Consider the following 26144-nt stretch of genomic DNA (forward strand, 5'->3'; position numbering starts at 1 on the left):
CTTTCAATAAGAGAGGTGCCCGCCCCCCCCCCCCCCCCCCCCGCCCAAAAAAACATGTACGGCATTTTTTCTTCAAAAATTCTTTATTGAAACAATTCTTTATCGAATATAATGAGAACTGCATAAACGAAAGGATGATGTTTTATCTAAACACCCTATTTTTCCACGTAATCAGCATCCCGTTCTATGGCCTTCCTCCAGCGCCAAACAACGGCGTGTATGCCCTGTCGGTACCAGTCCTTATCCTAGTGGCGGAGCCAGTGCTTCACTATGTGGATCACCTCCTCACCGTCCTCAAAATGGTGTCCTTTAATGGCCCAAACAAGTGGATGTCCGAGGGGGGCTAGGTCAGGGCTGTCAGGTGTGACAGCCGTGGATGGTCCCCCCTACCGCTGCAAATCATGGAGCTCCGCCGAACCGCCTTCCGATGTCCTCACCCTTCGTGCCCAACATATGCTCCGTAGACTTTGCACAAGCGTTTGTGAATGTTCCCCACAGTGAGAAATTCAATGACGGCACGTTCTTGTAATGTACATCACCTACAGGGGCCATTTTGAAATTGTCCTGCAACTACGCTATCAATCGGAAGTGACGGAAACTGGGCGCGCTCACTCAGGAGAATTCAAATAACACACACGTAAGGTTTCGCATTCGTAGCATTGTTTTCGGCTGAGAAAAAAATGTGCTGCGTTACTTACTGGGCAACCCTCGTATTTTGTGTAGAAGTGTAAAAGTACACTGCTAGAACGAAATAGCTCTTGCTTACTTAGTGTGTTCTACAACCTTGGTTAGGATATTTTCACGAGCTTCGCCAGACTGAGGGGAGCCAGCGAACAGAGGCGTCCGGGTACGGGCCTACCCGCCCGTGGCAGGCCTGCAACCCGCAGCGCAAGCTGCCGCGCCTCACCTCACATGGCCCAACAGCCGCACCAACCGACCAATCGACCGACCGATAAATCGACCGACCAACTTTTCTTGTGGGGCTGTCGTTCGGATACGACCAATCGGCTCCTGAACCCCCGCACCTCCACCCCACAAACTCTGCCGTGTGCAGCGTTGTAGTGCCAACCGACCGAAAAATGCTCGTCATTTATCGCTGGGCGTCGGATGACGTGCTGTTCCCATATACCTGACAGTGTGCGAAGCGGACGAAACTTTGGCAGAGCTTCTGGGAAGATTAAAGACTGTAGATGTCTGTGAGAACACATCGTGCGAGGTGTATTGCATTCGATACAAGAGACGTAGAACTTGCTTCATTTTTTAGCGAATCCATAATAGTTTCACGTGGCGCATGAGAGAGTAAAAGAGCTATATATTTTATGAATAAAAGTCCGTCGACATTCTGTATCTCGGTGTATAGTTTTATTTCCGACACTTAACGATATACGATTTAAAAACTAAAATACAGACATATAAAACTTAGATTTCACTATCGATACTCATGGGAAGTAAAACCTAAAACCCGAATTATAGGCAGTCAGTGGGCTTTTATTCTTAAAATATACTTTTTTCGTCCTTAAAAGTGTTAAAAAAAAATCCAGCCCCTTCTGATATGAAGTGTAATATACAGGATTTTTTGACCGTTCTAACAGTTGCTAAACGGTTCGTTTTTCAAAAATGTTCAAATGTGTGTGAAATCTTATGGGACTTAACTGCTAAGGTCGTCAGTCTCTAAGCTTACACACCAGTTGACCTAAATTAGGACAAACTTACACACCCATGCCCGAGGGAGGATTCGAACCTCCGCCGGGACCAGCCGCACAGTCTATGACTGCAGCGCCTTAGACCGCTCGGCTAGGTTCGTTTTTCTGTTATCTTTTGTTATATTTATTAAATGATGCGCGCCACTAACATTTGTCGTCTTCCTTCCTGTAATTTGAGATCACTTTTTTAAAATTACTGAGGCATATTTTGTGCAACATACATAAATAAACTAACGAAGTGTACATGGACATCTTTAGCTTTATTTATTGTCCTTTAACATGGTGTAATTCCTCAGCCAACTACAAAACACGTTACTGGTTTTAGGGATCATTTTAGACAGTAATTATGGGGATACAACTTAACTGCATTTGAAATCATCGTAAAGTTTGCCAGTGGCTGGAAACCAAAATGTAGCTAATAGGAGCCCACCGGTGTAGCCGAGCGGTTCTAGGCGCTTCAATCCGGAACCGCGCTGCTGCTACGGTCGCAAGTTCGAATCCTGCCTCGGTCATGGATGTGAGTGATGTCCTTAGGTTGGTTATGTTTAAGTAGTTCTTCGTCTAGGGGACTGATGACCTCAGATGTTACGTCCCATAGTGCTTAGAGCCCTTTGAGCCATTGAGTAGTTAATAGGTTGTCCTTGCTGCTTATAGCCTCTCTCATGACTGTATCAGTTTTAGATGACAATGGCTTGGTGATGTTCAGCACTGCCAAAAAACATCTTTCATCCTTTCTTCTATAATTAGGAAAATCACAGACTCCCAGTTCCTTAAGTAACGGAGCCTGGATAATTTTCTTTCTTTACATTGGCCACTCCTTTGCCAACAACAATCTCTCGGCTATTTTTGTCCTTGTTACCTCTAAAAGAGTGAAGGCAAACCCCAGGTTTTGTTTCTGTGTAAAACCAATCGGGATCTCGTAAAACATAACCTTCATTATTGCAAGGTAAACGAATTCAGCAACAGGGCGGCGCTGTGTTATCTGAGTATAGTCCGTCGGGATATTTGTAGGCTGCCCGGAAATCGGTCGGTCGCTCGGCCATTATATTGGTGCTTTTGCAGGACCCTTAAGCCATACATGCAGAGAAGGTCAAACAAAATTCTACCAGCGACCCATGGATTTAAAAGACCAAACGATTTCTGCTCACAGTGTTACAAAATACACAGGTGTGTGTACTGGATATTTTATGACGATATCCCTAAATGTTACGTACATGTTTCCGTTCCTCGCTAATTGTGTTGAGACTGCCAGCGTCAACTTAAGTTTAATCCTATAATGTACATTAATTAGTTGAGAGTTAGGGGAGCATTCACACAAGAAGGACCACAAAGATTCCATACAGATGCACGTATATTCTACCAGTAAGACACAGTAATACGGGCAGCACTGTCTACAAGTGATTTGTTCCAACAATACTTGTAACTGGTCAGTGACACTTCCGCCACGTGATCTGTTCGGAGTACAATGAAATCTATTGCCGTGCTATCACTTTGTTCGATTACTAACCTCACAACCACGCAGAAATCGCTGTTCAGGTCGTTTGTTCCGGGTGGTTAACACAATACTCGCAATTTACGTTCGTTCGTCCTAAAACTGGCGCCAATGATTTTTCCCGCATGCGTAACCATATCGCGACTGCTGACTATTGCTCTCGTGACACAATATGATCTCGCGACATGACGCAGGAATGCGGAAATTTCATCACACAAATTATCTACCTCACACTGAAACTGGTCGCACTTATGTAAATATACTTCTTCTGTAATGAGATCCTTAATCGTTTATGTCAAATATGGCAGTCAGAGATTTTGCATGTCACGACTCCGGCGCTGTATGTAGCGTCTACCACGAAACCTACACACAACTCTCTAACAATTACGCTCCGCGCACTCGAGAAAGTTTACTGTAGATGCTGCGGCAGGGTAAGGAACAATATTAAAGTATTCTTACAATTTCCAAGAGCTTATGAATCATTTTAACCGTTGTAGTACCACTGGGGTCAGTGTGACCCCTTCACCTCTTTGTAAATATACATCAGCCTCGTTTTCGAAACCATTGTTTTCTAAATATGTGACTTTCTCACTGTGAGTGAATCGTCTCGAATGACGTTTTGTTCGTTTTTGTTTTTACAGAAGATTAAAATTTATTTATATGTTTTTTTTCAACCGAGTACCACTGGGATCAGTATGACCCCACTGTAAATTGTTTGATTGTTTCTTTAAAGTAACGTTTATGAAAACAGAATAATGACGGTTACATGAAATACATGCAACAGTGTGAATATTATTTCCCAGATATTTTTGTACCCATTGTTAAGGTTTCGTGCCTCATCAGTTGTTGTACCCTTCCTGGTACCACTGGTGTCAATGTGACCCCGTAAACACATTCGAAATTTACCTCCTCCCTTGTTATCAACGCTACGATTTTCAAAGTATATGACTTTTTCCCTCTGAATCAGTTGTATACAATTATGGTTTTGTATTTACAACACAATAAAATTTATTCATGCTTCTTGCAGTGGGTACCACCGTAGTGAATATGACTGCAACCTAATTTGTTTCTTGCTTCTTGTATGCAACAGTTACGAAAATAGAATGACGACTGTAATGCTGAACAGCTGTAATATACAGTACTGGCCATTAAAACTGCTACACCACGAAGATGACGTGCTACAGACGCGAAATTTGACCGACAGGACGACAATGCTGTGATATGCAAATGATTAGCTTTTCAGAGCATTCACACAAGGTTGACGCCGGTGGCGACACCTACAACGTGCTGACGTGAGGAAAGTTTCCAACCGATTTCTCATACACAAACAGCAGTTGACCATCGTTGCCTGGTGAAACGTTGTTGTGATGCCTCGTGTAAGGAGGAGAAATGCGCACCATCACGTTTCCGACTTTGATAAAGGTGGGATTGTAGCCTATCGCGACTGCAGTTTATCGTATCGCGACATTGCTGCTCGCGTTGCTCGAGATCCAGTGACTGTTAGCAGAATATGGAATCGGTGGGTTCAGGAGCGTAACACGGAACGCCGTGCTGGATCCCAAGACCATGGCTGCGGTTACCCTTGACGCTGCATCACAAACTGGAGCGCTTGCGATGGTGTACTCAACGACGAACCTGGGTGCACGAATGGCAAAACGTCATATTTTCGGATGAATCCAGGTTCTGTTTACAGCATCATGAAGGTCGCATCCGTGTTTGGCGACATCGCCGTGAACGCACATTGGAAGCGTGTACTCGTCATCACCATACTGGCGTGTCGCCAGGCGTGATGGTATTGGTTACATGTCTCGGTCACCTCTTGTTTGCATTGACGGCACTTATGAACAGTGTACGTTACATTTCAGATGTGTTACTACCCGTGGCTCTACCCTTAATTCGATCCCTGTGAAACCTTACATTTCAGCAGGATAATGCAGGATCGCACGTTGCAGGTCCTGTACTGGCCTTTCCGGATACAGAAAATGTTCGACTGCTGCCCTGGCCAGCACATTCTCCAGATCTCTCACCAACTGAAAACGTCTGGTCAATGGTGGCCGAGCAACTGGCTCGTCACAATACGCCAGTCACTACTCTTGATGGTATCGTGTTGAAGCTGCACGGGCAGCTGTACCTGTACACGTCATCCAAGCTCTGTTTGACTCAAAGCCCAGGCGTATCAAGGCCGTTATTATGGCCAGAGGTGGTTGTTCTGGGTACAGATTTCTCAGTATCTATGCACCCAAATTGCGTGGGAATGTAATCACATGTCAGTTCTAGTATGATATATTTCCCCAATGAATACCCGTTTATCATCTGCATTTCGCCTTGGTGTAGCAATTTTAATGGCCAGTAGTGTACATTTTTATGTTAGTTCATTAAAATAATATTGGTACAGCGCGTGTAAGTTACTTGAGGTCTTCATAACACCAGTGGTACTAAGTGAAACAAACAAATGCTGATTTTTGGCGGGTTAAAGGTTCTACAGCTGAGTGGTAACCTGATACAAAGTAGTCGTGCTAAGCTTTGTTGCCTTCTTTTTTGTTTGGACTGATAATCCCAGCACACACAGCTGTTGAGTTTTCTTCGAGTGGACAGTGGATGCTGTACTCCAGTGGTCGTGTTGTTGCAGAGCCGGTCCACGACTACGCCGTGCCTGACACAGGGGTGCGGCCTCCTGCTGCGCCGTCGCCCTCCCCCGCGGTCAGTCTCAAGGACACGGGCAGCCTGCTTTCCAGGGACAACAAGACTGCGTCCAAGGGTAAGAAGGTCAGTACCAGCAGCCTGCTCCCGGCACTCGGCTGATACTTTGACTAACTAGAGGCAGTTGTTTCTCTCAGAAGAGAAAACCTTACTCCAGCAACTGTACATGCCATAGTACAAACACAGTGTTGAGATAACTGCTGCCACGAAATAGCCTATCGAAAACCGCGAGGGCACAGTATTTAGACTTCCAAATGTAATTGAAGAATGTAAATGTTAAACATTCTAAGTGTCAGATCTCACATTTGTCAGGAGAATCAAAAAACAAACTGTCTATTTTTGTACATATCTTATTTGTATCCAAGAAACGGAGAAGCTGTTCTGATACTACAAAATCACGGCAAAAAATAATGTGACAAATTAGAAAATAATTAATTTATTGCGTTATAAAACTGGTGATAATCTTCAGAAAAGGCAGACACCGCCTGTGTTGTGTGGTGAACACCGTCGGAGGTCGTGATGCTGGGGACGAAAAGTCGACGTCGACGACGATGGTCGGATGCGGCATGGATTGTGGATGGTGTTTCGTCGCACCGCCACTTCCTGATGATCTCCGTCCTTCCCCTGATCGGACCCTCACCGTACGGAGTCAACGTCCATGATGACTGCAATCAACCCAGAAGAGGTGGTAAATGCGATCAACAAGGGGGCCAAGAAGAAATCACCAGGACCAGATGGTCTCCCCATGTTTTACCGGGCGTTCACCACCTTAATGCTTCCTCTCGCTGGACGGAAATGATTCAGGAACTCTTTACTCCGTCCTTCCCAATTCCACCTGAATTCGTCACTGGCATTCTTCTACCAGTGCCTATGCTGAAGGGAGGGTCCCATGTCTCTGCATATCGCCTCCTTACATTAATGAATGCAGAGTATAAAATCTATGCAAGTCTTTTAGCAGCGCGCATACGCACCATCTTACCTACGGTCCTTTCACCGGGGCAGACTGCAAGTGGTTGAGGGGCCCCATACAAACAGCTCTAGGAGAATGCGGCGACCTTATCGCGCTGGCGGCTGTTTGTCACCTTCGTGCCGCACTGGTATCCATCGATTTTACGAGTGCCTTTGATCGCTTTCCATTCCTCCTCATGGTGGGGACACGTATGGGGTTGCCATTACTCTTTGTCGATGCCATTCGCCGGTTACTACCTCCCGTGGTCTCGATGGTACAAGTCAATGGGAGGCTTGTAGGACCGATTCCTATACGCCGCTCTGTGCGTCAAGGATGCCTTATGTCTATTCCATTGCGTTTGAGACCCTCATCACTGGTCTTACCTCTAGACTATAGGCTCTCACTTTGCGTGACTGCACCTTTCACTGCAGGGCTTATGCGGACGACGTATTTCTCACCTGCTCCTCCACGGAACTCAGTGACGCCATCCAATGAATCCAGAAGTATGGACGTAATTCGGGTAGCATTCTTTATGTACGCAAATCGACTATGATGCACATTGGGTGAGGCCTACCGGTTATGGTGCCGACCCCACTCCCAGTCAGTGCCACCTTTCGTTACTTGGGTATAAAAATTTACGAGCTCCACACACCGCGCAGTGGCCCTCGCTTACCGGAGGCTTTTGCAGTCGATTCGGCACCATGTTCGCTGTCAAGTGCACCGTAACTTAAACCAACTCCAACGTGTGTCCTATGCGAACATGTATCTCGCCCCTAAACTGGTACACGTCGCCCAGATCCTCCCAATGCCGTAACTCCTTGGCCGCCGAATCCAATCAGCCGTTGCATATTTTATGTCAGCAGGAGCACCTTCTAAAGTCAGCTACAACACTCTAACACTGCCTCCTGCAAAAGGTGGCCTCGGACTCGTCAACGTGCAGGCACGATCTTCTGCACTCTTCGTCTATACTGTGTTGCAGCACTGCCGGGGGCCGGTTCCGTCCTTAACACGCAGTCTCTTAGATATCCTCCGACCAGCTTCTCTCGATCCACCGATCAATGTGGCACCTATTTCTCCATTATTGTACCATGTCGCCAATTGTTTCATATAACTCAGCTGCGTTCGGGTCGATCTTCCAGTCACCCGTCCTCCCCGTACAAAATACAATTATCGTTTGTTTATGCTGTCCAACCCTTGCGACCCCATGATGCTACAGCACCCTGACATTAACTGGCGAACGGTTTGGGGTGTGTACATGCACCGTTTTTACCGTCGTCTTCGTCTGCACTCTGGTATGTTGTAGTCTATGGCAAATTACCGGCTCGTAGTCGACTTTATCGCATAGGACTGGCCACCTCCCCACTCTGCCCCGACTGTCATCTCGAAGACACAGACGAGCACCGTCTTACGTGCCCCCCAAAACGAAAGGTTTGACTCCTCATCCTACGAAACGTGGGCAAACCTCCGTGCCCCCAACGACGGTAACCACAGATTTCTTGTTGTTGCCCCAGACATTTCACTACCCTCCCGCTAAGCACCATACACTCATCTGGTTTTGAGGACAGGCTTTACAGTCCGGAGCTCGTGGTCGTGCGGTAGGCACTTTTTTGGGTTCAGGCACAGACCAGCAATCTGAACACACTTCAAAACAAATGTCAGTCAGCTTAGATGTTCTTCAAATGTCTTCAAAAATATGACTGTGTCATCTACATAGCAAAGACATGTCATCCATTCAAGGTGTTGAAGCAGGGTACTATCAATTGTTCAAAGGTGGCTGGAGTGTTGCATAGTCCAAACATTGTAACTTGAAATGCATAAAGACCATAAGCATCATGGAGGCAGTCTTTTCCTGCTCAGCCTCATCAAACTTGATTTGCCAGTAGTCTCTTTGCATGTCCATAGTTGACTGGGGACTGTTCTAGGGGACTGATGACCACAGATGTTAAGTCCCATAGTGCTCAGAGCCATTTTGGACAGGCTTTACAATGCCTCTTTCAGAGTGGTCCGCATACAGTCCTCGACTTCTTGTACAAAGTTGTGGCCGGGCATAGCACCCTCACCCGAAAACCATCTTACCGACAAATTTCTGTCGGTTATCTCCGCAGCGTCTTCCTTGACCCCCCTCAAAGTTGGAGTGTGCCATGTTAACCCGTCACATGAGGCAACACCCTTATCCACGTTCTCGTACATAAAAAAAGGAAGAAGACAGAATGTGTTATATCTTGTTGTATTTAATGTTTTTCTAATGTTTTTGTCAAGCTAACAATCATTTGTATTAGTTTAAATTACACCCTGAAGAAGTGTTGCATATATATAGTTTTTTCAATAAAGATCATTGTATCATAAAAAAAAGATGGTAGAATACTTGCCCGCCAAAGGCAAAGGTCCCGAGTTCAAGTCTCGGTCCTACACACAGTTTTTCTGCCAGCAAGTTTCATACCAGCGCACACACCTCTGCAGAGTCAAATTTCATTCTGTAGACAACAATGTGTTGTGTATGTTGTCCTAAAATGAATAAACAGATCAGTTACAATGAATTTAATAAACAGGTTAAATCGAATAGTAAGAAGCAAGATATGACTTAACAATTACTGTGTAATTCATAAGTACCTGTCAATTTAATAATAGTATTGAGGCACACATAATGGCTGTGCAACTGCAGACAGCATTACGGAAATGAGCGTAACTTTCACGTCTGGAAATAATTAGGCATTGAAAGCAGCAACCAGTCACATTCTTTTTGTAAGAATCGTTATGTCACGCCAGCAAGTGTACCAGATGTGACGTTAGTTCCATGGGAAACTCGGTACGACCACGAAAGCGATAGACATCCCTAACGATGGAAATTTGGCACTTACACGTCATAATGAGGTCACGGAGACGTATCACCACTGTAAACCTGACTCCAGCGAGTGATCACGCGAGCGGTTAATGAATGATCAAATGTATGTGAAGTGCTAAGGGACCAAACTGCTGAGCTCATCGGTCCCTAGACTTACGCCCTACTTAAACTAACTTATGCTAAGAACGAAACACACACCCATGGCCCATGGGGAGTCGAACATCCGGCGGGAGGGGCTGCGCAATCCGTGACATGGCGCCTCAAACCGCGCGGCCTCTCCGCGCGGCACGGTTAATGAGGCTTGTGTCGGGCAGCGGACGAGTCGGAGTTTGCAGCCAAGGTCCGGGACGTTGACGGACGGCCGCTGGCTGACAACACACAGACATCGACAGCGCGGTCGAGCGCATGGAGGACGTCGCCCCCTGTTGCCTTGCGTCCCGTGCTGTCCGCTCTTAGAGTCTTGCGGTGAGGACTGGAACAGACGGAGCCTGCAGCTACGGTTTCTGGCTGACTCAGAGAGCGGCGTCAAGCACACGGAGGACATGCCGTTCGATGTTGCTCTTGATTAACGACAGCTCCGTCTAGAAGTCGGTGTGGAACAGCTGGACGTAGAGAACGCCAGTGGAGACGTGGCGTTGGCGGCCGACAACGTGAGTGGCGGATCCAGATGCAAAGAGGTCGAGTGGGCCAGTGTTTAGGAGTCTATTCTTAGAAAGCGTGAACGGCGACGGTACACATTAGTGGTGCCGTACACATTAGTGAATTACTGTGCTGATTAACCCCTTACGTTATTTGATTTTCAAATAGCTGAGCAAAACTGAACGTACTCAGACATTTCTCTCTTTACTTATTCTGATCATCACTAAACTGACACAACAGTGTTTTTAGCGCAACGCAATCTGACTTTCAATAATCCCTACAAAAGAATGGCCCTGACTAACAATAACCTATACCTTTCATGAATCACTTACCTCAAAAATCTTCGTTACTCGAACTACTGCAATACAGCGAGCGCCAATACTGCCAGCTAAATAAAAGATTCTAACTACTGAAGGAACTAACTACTGATAGGCGTAGTTACCAAATGAAAGATTTTGATAGAGAACAAACAATGTATTTACCTTAATAGTGTTCAAAAGTCATAATAATATAAATATATGTCTGTTCATGACATCCAGTCTTACAAATCTACTCTCTCTGATGGACGCACGTCCGGATCATCCGCTCTCAAAACTCTGCCATCTCACTCCCCACATCCACCACTGCTGGCGGCTCACCTCCAACTGCGCAATGCTACGCGCTGTTCACAATTCCAACAATGCCAACGAGCCACAGACTTCACACAGCACAGTCAGTGACTTTCATATAGAGCGCCATGTGGCGTTACCAACATAAAAACCTAAACAGCCTACTTACAACATACATACAGGGCTTCTCAACGCCGTTGCGAGTTAGTTTTTAAGAGTGCCTACTATACGGCCAACTGTGTACTTCCAGGAAATAGACGCTGCACTAGTGTTATGTAGCGTATAGGACGAGGGTACTGATTATGTTCTTGATTTTTCATTGGCTGAGTGTGTGTGGGTTGTTTATGTTTGGTTTTGTCTTCTGGCTATCATTAGCTCGTGCAGTCATTGCAATAGTAATGTGTGCAAGAAATCCCATTTGTGTGATTTAATGATACACATCCATATGGAAAACAAATTTGTGTGAGCGTAAGTTAATCTAATTTAGATGTTATTGATTCAAGTTTTCGTTCCATTGTTTCCTTTCCTCTCTGTCGGGCTTCTGACCACAACAAACTACAACTGAATTTTTCTATAAATTGTGTGGTATATTTTCGAAGCGTAAATTTATTCGGCGGATTTTTGGTGCTATAAACATTGATTTTGCCCTCTTAACACTTCGTTTATTATTCGTGCATTTTTCAAAATACCCGTAATTATCTTAACGGGAATTTCAAGTGCATTTTTAACTTTTCGCGGTGCAATGAATAGTCCATTCAATTTCGAGAACGGAGCCGTGCAAATACCATATCTTCCACTGATATTACGGCCGCCGATCGCCCGGCATTGCTTAGAATGACTTTCGTGACTCACGGGAAGGCACCGTGCGCGGCCTTACACGCTCTACCGCGGCGGTACGCGCCTTCGAGTCACAGACGCTGCTCAGCATCAAAGAGGTACACTTACAGACGTTCCGGCAGTGGTGAAGGCGTACAGACATACGATTCGCTTATTGATGTATGCGATGCCATGACGATTTCTCTGCAGTTTAAATATCCGAAGGTCCGGATTCCATGCTTTGTCCAAGTTAAAACCATCATCTCTATTTATTAAATTATTAGGTGAACTGATCTCTATAGCTTCCTTGAAGACAGAATCCCCAAAGGAAGAAGTGAGTGTTAGAATGTTCACATCACTATAATTCACGGAATGCTATGTATCAATACAATGTTCGGCCACAGCTGACTTGTCTGGTTGTGTTAAGCGCGTAGCTTTAAACGAACGATCTTCTGGAGGTGCGTGGACGACACGTTTGTGATAAGGCCAATACGGGATGCATGAATTACATCGGTTTCTTGAGCATCCGAATTCTATACATGCTAATATCAAATTTATTATGGAAATAGAAAAAGACGGCTGCCTCCCCTTTTTGAATGTTGTCACTCGCCATAAAGTTGATGGCACATTAGAACATGCCGTATATTGTAAACCAACACACACAAATCTATACCTATATGCCAGTAGCTGCCATCACCCTTCACAGACCATACGCGTCCTTAAGAATTTAGAGCACAGGGTGCACTGTATATCCGATAAAGATCATTTGCAAGATGAGCTCACATACCTCAAGAGCATTTTTAAGGCGAATGGATTTTCTCAGCAACAAACTTTCAGTGTAATACCTAGAACGTAGGCATGTGATGGGGAAGAAGAAAGTAGTTCCTTCGGATCAAGTGCGTTTTTTCCCTATGTGGGTGCGTTTTCCTCGAAGATAGGCCGTATCTCCAGAAACACTGTATTAAGTTGATCTTCCGGCTTCCCACGAAGATTGCAGCTTTACTCGGCTCCGTAAAGGACGTATTAAGGCGGTTATGTATCAGATTCCTTGCAGAAACTGCGAGAAGTCACACACAGGTCAATCAACACGCACCGTTCGTGAGAGATGTGTGGAACATCGAAGATACACACGCTACTCACAGCCAGAAATGTCAGCTGTGGCCAACATTGTATTGATACAGGGCATTCCACGAAGTAAAGTCATGTGAAGGTTCTAACATCCACCTTCCCTTTTGGGATTTTGTCTTCAAAGAAGTTATAGGTATTACATTAGTTCATAATTTAATAAATGGAGATACTGGTTTTTGAACCGTGAATTTACTTTCACAATTTTTTTTAAAGAATTTACTTTACTTACTGCCGATTCGTCAAGAACACTGATACGTTTAATCACACTAGGTGAGCGTGGAAGTAGTTGCCAGGAAGGAACTGATGGAAAATTACTTTTAACAAATGTGAATTTTATTGCTAAAAGCTTTTTCAAAACAGATTTAAAATTATAAGCAGAAAAGCACCCTCGAAATATCAAGTCACTATTTAACAAATGTGAATTTTATTCCCAAAAGCCTTTTCAAAACAGGTTTAAAATTATAAGCAGAAAAGCATCCTCGAAATATCAAGTTACAGTTTTATTTAGAGGCAAAGAACAATATTAACAGAGGAGCCTTCGGGCTGAGAAACTTGCCTGCTCCCTCCCAACAAGGCCGTAGTCACAACCGCTCACAACAACCTCTGAAAGAGTACACTGGTGCAAATCTGCAACACACCAGATTACTTTAAACAAACGTTTTTAATAACTCACACAAACGTGTAAACTATGCACCCCGTAAGGGGAATGGAAATGGTGCAACCCTCAAATTATTTGCGACCGAGAGTGCATTTTTTTTTTATTAAAGGACTCTTACGGTGGAAGGGTGGCAAGCTTATAACCTAAAATGACTATTTAAATAAAACCCATAAAATGCAGACTTACATAAAACGTACAACATGCTCTACGTTACACATATACCACCTCGCAAGTTGATAGGCAAGATAGAAACATATTTCAAAAATCGGCCTTTAGCAATAAATTCGTTAACACTGAATTCGACAAACATGACAGAGGCAGCTATTAACGTACGGCGGATCGATAACAAACAAACAGATACTAAATGCCAAACAAATGCGGACAAGAGACAAACGAGCAAAAACAAGTAGAATTTAACAAGTAAATGAAACAATGTAGCACTTAACTTCTAATAACTGCGATTTCTTGCGAAGACCTGGCGCTGCACCCCCAACGCTCTCCCGAACCGTCCGCTGCCAGCCGATTCAGCGGCCGCAGGAAGGCGAGCCGATCTCCCGCCTCACGGCAACGCAGCTCGCCCCGGCCAGCTGGATGTCGTGGTTTCGCTCCTGTTACTCTCGTGTGAACCGCGAAGCCACTACACCTTTCTATACGGCGCTGCCCAATGGACTCAACGTGGGGACCTCACATGCGCCGACGCTCAAGGCGGACACGTCATCTCGCGTCTCAGTGCGCGACCAACCAACCGACCGCTCCAACCGCCAATGACCGTTGCCCGAGCAACTCGAGCATACTGGCGGCCTAACGCGCAGACTCAGATCCAGGAACTCAGCCCCGACCGGGCGACCACTAGCTGAGTTCTGTTACTGGCGGAGTGGCAAGACTCTCATTTTCTGGTTTTAAAGTTGATCCAAAGGATAGACATACTAGCACTCCGACGACAGACAGACACTAACTGCCGCACAAATGCAAACGAGAGACAGACCAGCAACTGGTGACGCGAGACTGACCTAGCCTCACTCCGACTGACCCCCTGCCGAGCTAATAGCGCCCCTTAAATGCACGTGAACAGGCAACCTTTCCCCTTTCCCACCAGAGGGAGACACCAATGCTGCCATTACCACAGCGGCGCCACCGCCAGAAACTGAGGGCGACTGCTTTACACAACGCGCTGCTCCACGCTCTTCAAAGCACCAAATTTTGACCACGTCTCAGTTTTAATTTGGACTAAGCATGGAATCCGGCTCTTGGGATAATTAAACTGCAGGGAAGTCATGGTGTCATCGCCGCTGAATATACATCGATAAGCGAATCGGATGTCTGTGCGCCTTCGCCACAGGGGGCGCATGTGTAAGCCTATAACTCTGCTGTAGGCCAGTGTCTGCGACTCGCAGGCGCGACCACCGTGGTGGAGAATATAATGCCGTGCTTGGTATATTGTTTACGGATTATAGATTCGCTTATCGGGTAAGGTGAACGGTACACCCACGGAAGAGCAGGGGAAGAATTACTATTAGCGCGCGTGAAAGCCTGAGATATGATGGCGTGCATGTGGGAATTGGAAGGGTTCAGAATTCTAACAGTAATTAAGGTTGGCTTAAGAAAGGTGTTAATTATTGTTATGCGGATCATACTGATCGATCCTAATTGTGTGCATCTATGAGGATTTTAATTGCCGCTCTTTGAGTCAGAGGCACAAGTTTCCTGTTACTGAAATTTTGCTCTGTTCATTGTGAAGTCGTTCAACAGATTTTATGTAGGTTTCTGTGATTACTGCACACAGTTTTAATAGATTTGTTTGTTTAGAATTGTCTTTTGATGTTAGTGTCGTCAGTAAACTGTGTATTCTCGTAGTCAAGTAAAGTCGCGTGGCATGAATGGATAGGAGACCCAGAAGGGTAGGTTCAGCAGCGTAATTGGATTGGTTTTCCGTATCTTTCGACCCCACAGGCACCTTTATTTCGATAATTAAGAGACCTGTGTATGTAACTACGTCCAAACAGGCCTAGGGAGACCCATCGGCACCGACCGACCTCCATGTCAACCTCAGACATTCGGTGGATATGGAAGGGCACCTGGTCTTCCCATTACTCTCGCAGCAACTGTCAGCTTTCATGCCCGTAGCCGCGACTGCTTGATGAAGTAGCTCCTCAATTGGACTCTGAAGGGCTGAGTGTATTCCGCTTGCATTTCGTGCAACTGTTTCAGCTTCATGATCGACCTCATCTTAATGCGACAGTTAGGCGCGTTAACATGTGGCTGGAGAGGGCGCTGATGGCAGAGGGCATGGGCCACATTTCAGTGGTACCAGTTGGGTCTATCAGTAGATTGGGTTTCACTAGGCATGGCCTGCACCTCAGTAGGTATGGGAAGGGGAGGCTGGCAAAACTTACAGGTGACAATGTAGTGGGTGGTGCCGGGATCGCTCATGGAAAAATTCCTGTAGTAGTTGGTGTTAGAGCTGAGCCGTTTTTAGACTGAAGACAGCTGATAGGTATACCTGCTTAAAGGAAGTCCCTCTAACTAAGAAAACACCTTGAGAGTAAGCTACCTCTCGGATTCAAAAATCTTAGCAGTAATTCACTCGCTTTCAAATCGAAACTGAAGAGTTTCCTCATGGGCCACTCCTTCTATTCTGTTGTATTGTTAATTGCGATTACTTAAACTTATGGATGGATTTTTTCCGGCTTCATAAACATTTTACTTTTATCTGTTATTACTTCTATGTTGTAATTTCATATACTGACATGTTCTATCACCTTGGAGATTTTCTCCTCAATTTGGTCCTACGGAACTTGATGTGTAAATAAATAAATAAACAAAAATAGCGCTCGGCAGACCCGGACCGTCACCCGTCCAAATGCTGGCCAAGCCCAACAGTGCTTAACTTCGGTGATATGACGGGAACCGGTGTTACTACTGCCGCAACTCTTTTGGCTGTGTATGTAAGAGTTTCTGATAAGTGTAGGTTACTATTGCGTGCATGTGTAGTGCAGTGTCGTGCTCGTGTTGGAGATAGACGGGAGTAGCTTGCTGCCAACCCCTGTCGAAGAGCACCTACGAGGACACCAAGCTTGATGCCCCTGTCTGACGGACGGATCACCTTCAATATTGTCTCATGCCCTTACTTCATGAGACACTGCAGAGAGGTTCGGAACTGAATCCAGGACATTGGCTCATAGACTGGCGATGAGCGACTTAATGGCACCACCTCTCCTGTGCCGGAAGGGCAAATGGGAAATTATCATTACGTGCCATACCCGGACGGTGACCCGTCCGAGATTTGGCCGTGCGTGACGGTTCTCAATTTCGGTGATCTAACGGGAACCGGCATGTCCACCTCGCACAGTCGTTGTCTTCTTTTCTGCTAATAAAGATATACGCCCCAACAATCCTCAATCGCTTGCACTCTTATGTTGCTGCTACCGATGCCATATCAAATTTGTGTATTGTATTTCCACAGTATGTGAAACGTTAACATATGGAATATTGGGAAGACTGTTTCAGCGTATTTTGGTGATCAAGTCTTCTCGGATTATCAGTCGAGTCAAAGCATTGTTCTGCAGTAACGTGTCACCAAGTTTCCTACTCTTCATCTTCAGGCGAAGTGTCAGCTTTATGTTCAGTTCAAGTATTTACAGACGCTGGCTCCTCTGCCTCGTCTGCAACGGCTGATCCAATCCGTGCCTCCAGAAGTGGTGTCGCGGGTGGTGGTAGTAGGCATTGCGGACGTTGGTGGGGGGGACTCGTGTCTGAGGGTCCTGGCCTCGCGTCCTGGTGCTATCTGTCTGTTCCATCCGCTGCCTTCGCCTCTTTCACATCAGAGCGCTCTTGACATATTCTCGCTAGTGCTACAACCCATGCAGAGCACAGTTGACAACCGCTATTCCAGTTGACAACATCATCATGGACCCGTATTTCCGCTGCCTCTTTGATGATCCAGCCTCTGTACATGGAACACTTCGAGGAAACGGCTCTCAAAGCTGTGCGTCTGAAACCAAAGGCATTCTGTCGACATGTGAACGACTCATGCGTGATGTGGTCGCATGACCCAAGAAAATCTGCAGAAATTTCTTGCACATCTTAACAGCATACACGACAATATAAAGTTGACCGTGCAGGAAAACGATGGCACGTTGGGGTATTCTGTCATTAGAAAGAAGGCACACACGGACCAGTTACTAAAAGCCAATGGCTGCCACCATCCAGCACAACCGAAATGTGTTCTCACCATCCTTGTGCACAGAGCACTAGACGTATGCGACCGAGCTGCAGCACCTGAGAGAAGCCTCTCGCAAGAACGGTTACTCGGAGGCACTCTTCAGTCGAGCAAGAAGAAGAAAGAAGGCGATGTGGAAGGAGACATGTAGGATCTGGCGCTCTTTCTGATGTGTCGACAGAAGTGCCGACACAGTGTTATTTTGAGGGGGCCGATAGGCACGCTATCTAACGCAGACGGGCGTGAAGTCTGGAACAGGATAACTATTGAATGGTAGCAAGAAAAGTACGTAGCTGGAATATACTTAACTTTATTCACTCCTTGTGATACATCTCTCTTGACTATACAAATGAGACTCGTAAGATACATGCACTGTTACAATTGGCGCCTTGCTAGGTCGTAGCCATGGACTTAGCAGAAGGCTATTCTAACTGACTCTCGGCAAATGAGAGGAAGGCTTTGTCCATATTGTCACTAGCAATGTCGTCGTACAACTGGGCTGAGTGCTCGTCCGTATCTCGAGACCTGCCTTGTGGTGGCGCTAGGTCTGCGATCACACAGTGGCGACACGCGGGTCCGACATGTACTAAATGGACCGCGGCCGATTTAAGCTACCACCTAGCAAGTGTGGTGTCTGACGGTGACACCACACTTTCGTTATGCCGGTTCGCCCACAGTGAGGATTACCAGGATATTGGAGGAGAGCTACATTAAAACCATTTACCGCTCATAGGCTAAAATCAAAAATTTGCTTGGCACAATTAACATCTGGAGCCTACAGCATCAGCTGGGAATGTGGTAAGCAGTATATCGGCCGGACGTAAAGGTGTATTTCGCAGCGGGGCTCAAACATGTGAGAAGGGTCGCCTCGGCCAAACGAGAAAACCTGCAGTGACAAAGTGCAGCGGATTCATAATCATCTTGTCAACCAGTATAGCGGTTTGCAACTGAATTCTGCATGGATTGTAGCGCTAGCAAGTATACGTGAAGGGTGCTCGAACGTTAAAGCGGCGAAGGCAGCGTATGGAATAGACAGGAAGCGACGCCAGGACCAGGACCTTCCAAAATGCTGGGCTCCTTTCCCCCCCCCCCCCCCTTTCCACCCCCTCTGCATCGTCTGCGACACCCGACTATAGGCGTGGGATGTGCCCAACCGCCGCAAACGGGGCAGAAGAGCAGAAGAGACTGCGGTCCAGACGTCTATAAAGATACGATCTGGACATAAACCTGAAACTTGGCCTGAAGATGACCAGTAGGAAACTCATCGAAACATTGCCGAAGAACCACGCCTTGACTCGGCTGATAAACCGACAAGACTTCATCATCGCTAACTTGTGGAATTACTAGTTCTACCGAACCTCTGCCATCGGGATTTAATCCAATACTGCAAAGTAGTGAGAACACTGACGGTTAGAACTAACCATGAATAATTGTGTGGGCTACATCTTCACACCTGTTTGTTTGGCCTTGTCAGTGTTCTTTACGCCAAGTTAGGTTCATTGTGGCCAGGCAAGTGTTGTGACTACCACTTCACCGGCTTATCACTGTACGTGTACCTATGTACTTTGCATTAGAGACTAAGTACCTGTTATATCATCGTATTCGAAACACTAGGCCTTACTTGTCTAGTATCCCAGCTTTCCGCATTTGTGAAACAAGAATATTCCATGTTGCTGCCGTTTGCGTCTGGAACAAACTAATCTGCTTTTTACTTGTAAGCAATTAAATGTCCTGATAGTTTTAAAAAGAAGCTGAAACACCTCCTTCTATCAGCATCAGTTCCCCTACAAGTAACAGCATCTGGTCTGTTTTCCCCCTACCAGACAGTGAAGCAAATGTTTCCATCTTCTCTTCTATGCTTCTTGCTCTTTTCATTACTCATTCAGTCACATCACTATCTTCATCCACTGTATTCGTCCTGTTTTTCTCTCTCTCTTACTTCTCTCCTCTCATGACCATTTACGCTAGCTCTCATAGTTTAAATCCACCTTCCTGTAACGAGCCTCTGTTGTTGTACTCATCAAGGAATTAAGGTTTCTCTCTTTCTCCACTGTAATGACTACTAAATGTACCATAATATTGCGTGTTATAGCATGCTTGTCGAATTTAATGTAATGTATTGTATATAGAACGCTTAGTAAGATATAAAAACGGGTCTGCTGGCATAAATTCTACTAGGCTAATTATAATAAATGAAAATAAACAAGCAGTTTATTTTGATGCTCCCAAAATTTTCTTAAGAATGAGTTTCATAGACAGTATTTACATTGTGCTCTCTTCATTTATACTGACGGTAATGAACACCTGATTGAATTTCATAAAACGATGCAGAACCGCTTTTAATCCCTTTAATTAATTATTCCTTGCGGAATGCGTGGGTAGAACTCTTGAAATGTGCCTTCCAGATAAATTCTGCTGCCCGTCTGCGCTAGAGAGAAACTTCCCTCTAAACTGTTAGCTTGCAACGCATCAGTCACCACCCGCATGGTTCCTTCGAAAATAATACGGCCGATTTCCATCCCTGCCCTTCGCCAAACTGAGCTTCAACTCCGTCCGTAACGACCTCGTTGTTCGTTCCTTGCTTTAATCATATCAACTATTCAGGAACTGTGAATATTGGAATAGTATCAGAGGGATGAAGGCAGATTAAACCAGTGTACCAGGCCGTGGCACTGTACTCAGTAAACTGCTGCAGAAGGTGTCATGCATTGTTTATTGAGTGCCAAAATCACCCAGCTTCGGTCGTTTTTTTATAATTCACGAGTGTAGCAGGGGATGAAAGACTTTTTTTTTATAATTCACGAGTGTAGCAGGAGATGAAAGACTTTCGGCACCAGCCTCTGACTTGCACAACGTGGACACTACACAAGACGGAAGGAAAAGGAAATATTATGCCACTCTTGGGATTTTGAGAATACGACATTCCGCGGTATTCAACGGCTTTCTGATGGGGCACCTACTATTTGGATTTCTTGTTTCTTTTTTTTCTGCTTACTATATAAAGCTGTGTTGCGAAATAAATTTCGCCCGGTCGTTTTCAGGACAGTATGGTATGTGCTGACATACATAAAAATTTTTTTCCGTTAAGGCATGACAGACCTGTGGTTTTTTTTTAATGATTAATTTCTCTGAAATCTTTTCACCTCCATTTCTGAAAATTCTGATAGTAGACTACGGAAGCACCTAACAGTACGAACCGTAATTCTCCTATCAACGTTTGATTCAGAAGGAAATTCTGTAAAATGTGTGTTACTGTCTGAAGATATTTCTTCGCAGCGAAACTTGAACACCTCAGATACAAGCTCTCAGCTCAAACGTATTATCAACTCAGAAACTCGTAATAAATATTCAGTATGCCTTCCTCTTCCTTCTACAAAGCAGTGCAGGCTTCGAACACCAACTTTCGCAACCTTTCAAATACTGCCTGAGTGTGTCCAGAAGTTTCGCAGTCTTTTGTGACATGTCAGAGAAGAGTTTCTGTATTCGGTCTGTCGGAATGTAAACAAATTATATAAGGCTCCTGCCCCCAGAGATGAAAATTGATAGGCTTGAGATTGGGAGAACATGCAGACAATTTAACTGATCCTCTTCCAGAATGAGATTTTCACTCTGCAGCGGAGTGTGCGCTGATATGAAACATCCTGACAGATTAAAACTGTGTGCCCGACCGAGACTCGAACTCGGGACCTTTGCCTTTCGCAGGCAAGTGCTCTACCAACTTTTTTTTTTTTTTTCTTAAGTTTTTTACTGTGTGCCCGACCGAGACTCGAACTCGGGACCTTTGCCTTTCGCGGGCAAGTGCTCCACCATTTTTTTTTTTGGGCTAGTGCTCTACCATCTTTTTTTTCTTTTTTTACTTATTTTTTTGTTTTTTTATTTTTTTTTTATTTTTTTTTTTTTAATCCAATGTCAGGCTTACCACCTTTGCTGACATACATGTTGTTGTACTATCGCATAAATAGTGTCTACAAAGTCCATATGTTGACAAATAGTGGCTACTTAGAAAATTAATTAATTAATGAAATGAATAAAACTGAAAATTCCCAAATGAAAGACATGAAGACATTGCGGATAGTACAAATACAAAAGAAACATGCTCCTGTAGCAATGAAATGAAATTCGTGTCGGGGGCGACACCTGCTCACGACCCGACGTTCGATAGAGCAAGAGAGCCATCTATCGACTCGTTCTCCAGACGTTGGTGTAAGACTGGGTCGTCTTCTCGAAATGAACTAAGGGTCCGTAATTGTGATCGATGTCTATCTCGGCTTCTTCGTCTATCTCATCTCTCACCCGTCACACCCCATCTGGCCGGCGGGTCGGTAAATGTAAGTCGCAAGTAATTAGCGAAGTCTTGTCTATATTTCTTATGCTGTTGCAGCTTCGTGTGTCCATCCAGGAGAAAATGCCAAAAATCAATTTTGTCCTTTTCCGATTCGTTATACACGTAGCCCACCACCATTCCCCGCACCCATGTCACTGCATTGGTTTTTTGGACCGGGAAATAATATTCTTGGGGGAAAAAAAGCGTGTCTGATGAAATTGTGTGAGGGGCGGAGCGTAACAGGAACGCCAATATCTGTTGTGCCAAGTGCCACACTGGAGCCGTCCCACTACATGTTAAACGATGTTCATCAGTGTCCACTGTTGCGCAGCCTAAACATAGTGGAGTGTCTGCCAAATGAATCGCGTGCCGCCGTTGATTCGTTGCGAACTTCCTATTTATCACCACATACCATGTTGAGCGTACCGACGTTGGGAGGTAAACGGTCCGTATAACGCGCCATATCTGTCGCCAGTTCTTGTCTGGGTACTTCTTTTCCAGGGTATTCCTGGGGCACCGGCGCAGTAAGAGTTGGTATACGTCTCGCGTCGTCGGTAGTCGTGTTGTTGGGAAGAAATCTCTGACATAGCTAAGCTCCAAAAAAAAAAGACTTGAAATGTGACAGCTTCGGTGAAATATGGCCCACATCGACTGGGGGCAGCATTGAAGTGGGCGCTAGTACGTCGGCCAACGCACCCGAGATATTGCGAAATTGACCGCGCCACTGTCGGAAAATCGTACTGACGAATAACGCCCGTGCCTTTTCATATACGTTCACTAGACCAAGTCCACCCTCTCCAGGTGGTAGCGTAAGCGTTGTGTATCGGATCTTAAACAGGTGTCCCACACTCACGTAGGTTCCGAAAGTTGCTTGTATCCGTGATGCCATTGTGCGCGTTAAAGGCAGGACATGCGCTACGTGAGTGAGTCTCGGTGCTAGGTATACGTTAACATAGGTCCCCTCTGAATCATATCCAACGCTCTTAATTTCTGTAACAGCACCATTGTCCGCATCAGCTTCAATATGCGTCGGTAGTTATCCGCTGCTGTCCGCTGCACATCCGTGTGGAACGTAATACCTAGGCATTTTATGGTCTTAACCAAGATGAGCGGGCCTTCCTCCCCCGGTTGTAATCCTCGACCGACATTCATGCAGCGTGTTTTTTGTAGATTAAGCACGCTTCCTGCCGCCATACCATATCGCTGTATCCATGCCAACGCCGTACGTACTTCTTCGCCTGTCCGTGCCAACTGAGCTACCGAAGCACGACTCACGCCCGGTACTCACAGCTTTACTTCTGCCAGTGGCTCGTCTCCTACCTTCCAAACTTTACAGAAGCTCTCCTGCGAACCTTGCAGAACTAGCACTCCTGAAAGAAAGGATATCCATTACATTAATATGTCCCTCACCTACTAATTATACAGGGTGATCGAGTGATGACGTTCCGTGCGGATGGATACGGGTATATATGTCAGTTTAAGGTAAGGGGGCCTTGTGCAGGAACGACCGAGTCGAAAGCTACAACGGAAAGTCCTTGACCGTGGAAATCATCTACCGGTACTGTTGTTGCTATATTATAGGTCAGGCAGCTTTCAGAGGTGGTAGTATGAGCCAAAACAAGCAAAAAATAGTAAACATGGGCCCTGGACTATACCATCGCCACGGAATGAGCTTGTATATGTCTGAGACGCATGAGTTCGTTCTCCTGTGCTGCTGAGAAGGTTAACTCTTGTCGACACAATTTTTGGTCACAGGCTGATTAAAAGGCTGTAATCAGTTTGATGTAATTCACATCATTTTTGTTTGAGAAGTTCTGTTTGGAAAGGCCTTGTCTCATTGTATAGACTGGTTCTCTCCACATCACCGCAATTAAGCATCGTCGGGCGTGGCCAGTACTAGGATGGGTAACGGCCTAACTTTTCCAAGTGTTGTTGGCTGCTTTCGCTTTTCTATTGCGGCAAAGGGGGTGGAGGGGTGGTGGCCTAAAGTTTATTATGAACAGACCTTGTGACAATGTCCTGGGGCATTTGAGTATCTCGATGGTGATTTAGTTTCCAGATCTCATCGCAGTGTCTCATGAAGTGAGGGCATCTGAGATTCTCGATGGTGATCCGTTCGTCAAGTTCGATATTTGTGCCGGTACCTCTCTTTTCTGTCATATTAACAGAATCTTCCGTCGGTTCTTGGTAGAAAAACATTATAATAAATGAAAAGCACCAGTTTGCTTTTGTTCTACAATATTACTTTTATTGTTAACCGGTTTTCGGCTTACAAGGCCATTTTCAGACATTTACAGAGTATTATCACCAAAGAAGTTTAATGTTAGCAGACAACATTGGAAGAGGAGTAACACATCTAGACAGAAGTAGAAACATACAGTAAGTAACATCTTTGCAATGAAAAAGTAAAAACTGAACAGTACATAAATAACAATGGAGTACACAGGAAAAATTTAGCACAAAATAAGAATAGCATGCCTACATAACAGTTTCTATTAATAAACAAAACTAATAAAATAAAATAAAATTAGTACTAGACAAGGCTGCATCAGGAGATATGAAACATGGAGAGTGATACACAACCAATGAAAAGAAGAGACAGTTATCAATGTAAATACAAAATACGTAAGGATCTTAAGCAATATCAATAAGATAAACAGAAATAAATAAATGCAGGAAAATGGAGGTGTTTGAGGGTACCTACAGTCTGAGAGTGTGGTGGTACTGCATTTTAACATTAACGTTATAATCAAAGCAGTGGCTGTGTAACAGTTTTCATTAAATAAATGAGCAAAGTAAAATATGAACAGTATTTGACGAGACAACTACAAGGGGTGTTAAACATGGGCAGTAATACAAATACCAGTTAAAAGAAAGCCTTAACTATTGAAACTACAGTCTATCTGGAATACAAAGACAACTTCAACAAAACAAAACAACTTAATGAATACAGGAAAATGGGAATATGTAGGAAGAGAGAGAGTGTGGGAAGTAATGAACAACAAAGATGATTATATGAAGTTTAGGAGAGGGGAAGTGCTGAGCTGTGTCTGGTCATTTAGTATGAGATCTGGACTGTGAGCAAGATGTTTGTTAATTTCCAGGGCTTCCAGCAGGTTGAGTTTATGGCCTTTGTTTGCTAAGTGAAGTACATGGGAAACTGGCTGGTAGTTGTGGCCCTCACTCAGTACATGCTCAGCAAATGCAGAGTCTGAATTCTGCAACCTCCAGCTGCGTTCATGTTCAGCCAGCCTAGTTGTTATGTCTCTGCCTGACTGACCAATGTCAAATTTGTCACAATCGGAACAGTGGTGATAATACTCAGTAAATGTCTGAAGATGGCCTTGTAAGCCGAAAACCGGTTAACAATATAAGTAACATTGTAGAACAAAAGCAAACTGTTGTCTTTTCTGTCATCGTCATCCAGTACAAACATGACAACGCACTACACACGGGCGATGCAGTCAGCCACACTAATCCGATACACGTAAACAGACAACTCTCGTGCTCGTAGTCACACTCCTATAGGTGACAGTGCGCGAAGTACAGAAAAATCTTTCGAATTAGGCGGGTGAGTCTGCTTTTCTGAGTCTCCAACACCATACGCCTTTATTTTTCTTTCACTTTCCACCTTGTTTGTGCCTGTTAATAAGTGTTGTTGGTTCAGCAGTTTTCTTGCTGTATGAGTGTCGCTGTGAGCCCACAGACTGACGCGCCACCCTGCTGTTCTCTCCACAGTCGCCGTGCCGGCAGGAGGCGCTGTCGGCGCTGCGGCGGCGGCTCCAGCAGACGGCGGTCCCGGAGTTCCCCAGGCACCGGCTGCGCATGCTCTCCAGGCTGGCCGAGGGCGCCTTCGGAACGGTCAGTACTCCACACACGTCTCTCCCCATTACTGTAATGCGTCCGGTATCACGGTTTTAAGCCACGGGAACTGACTCGAGCCTTGCCCTCTTTAAGTCCTTACAGGCGCTGGTCTACATCGACATCTAACCACCTTACACTGTGTGGCGTAGGGTTTTTCTGGTACCACTATCTGAGCACCCTTTTCCTGTGAAACTTATTTATT

At 45.2% G+C, this 26144-nt stretch overlaps 1 protein-coding gene across 1 annotated transcript in view; it reads left to right on the forward strand.

Annotated features, from left to right (window-relative positions):
- Window positions 1-26144, forward strand: part of LOC124612775 (discoidin domain-containing receptor tyrosine kinase B-like) — a 260476-nt gene that overhangs the window by 192467 nt on the left and 41865 nt on the right. Inside the window, exons 10-11 of the mRNA XM_047141170.1 lie at window positions 5825-5961; window positions 25817-25939. Of these exons, the coding sequence (XP_046997126.1) occupies window positions 5825-5961; window positions 25817-25939 (260 nt within the window). The remainder of the gene's footprint in view (window positions 1-5824; window positions 5962-25816; window positions 25940-26144) is intronic.

This window comes from Schistocerca americana, chromosome 4 (genome assembly GCF_021461395.2).
Source record: "Schistocerca americana isolate TAMUIC-IGC-003095 chromosome 4, iqSchAmer2.1, whole genome shotgun sequence".
NCBI lineage: Eukaryota > Metazoa > Arthropoda > Insecta > Orthoptera > Acrididae > Schistocerca > Schistocerca americana.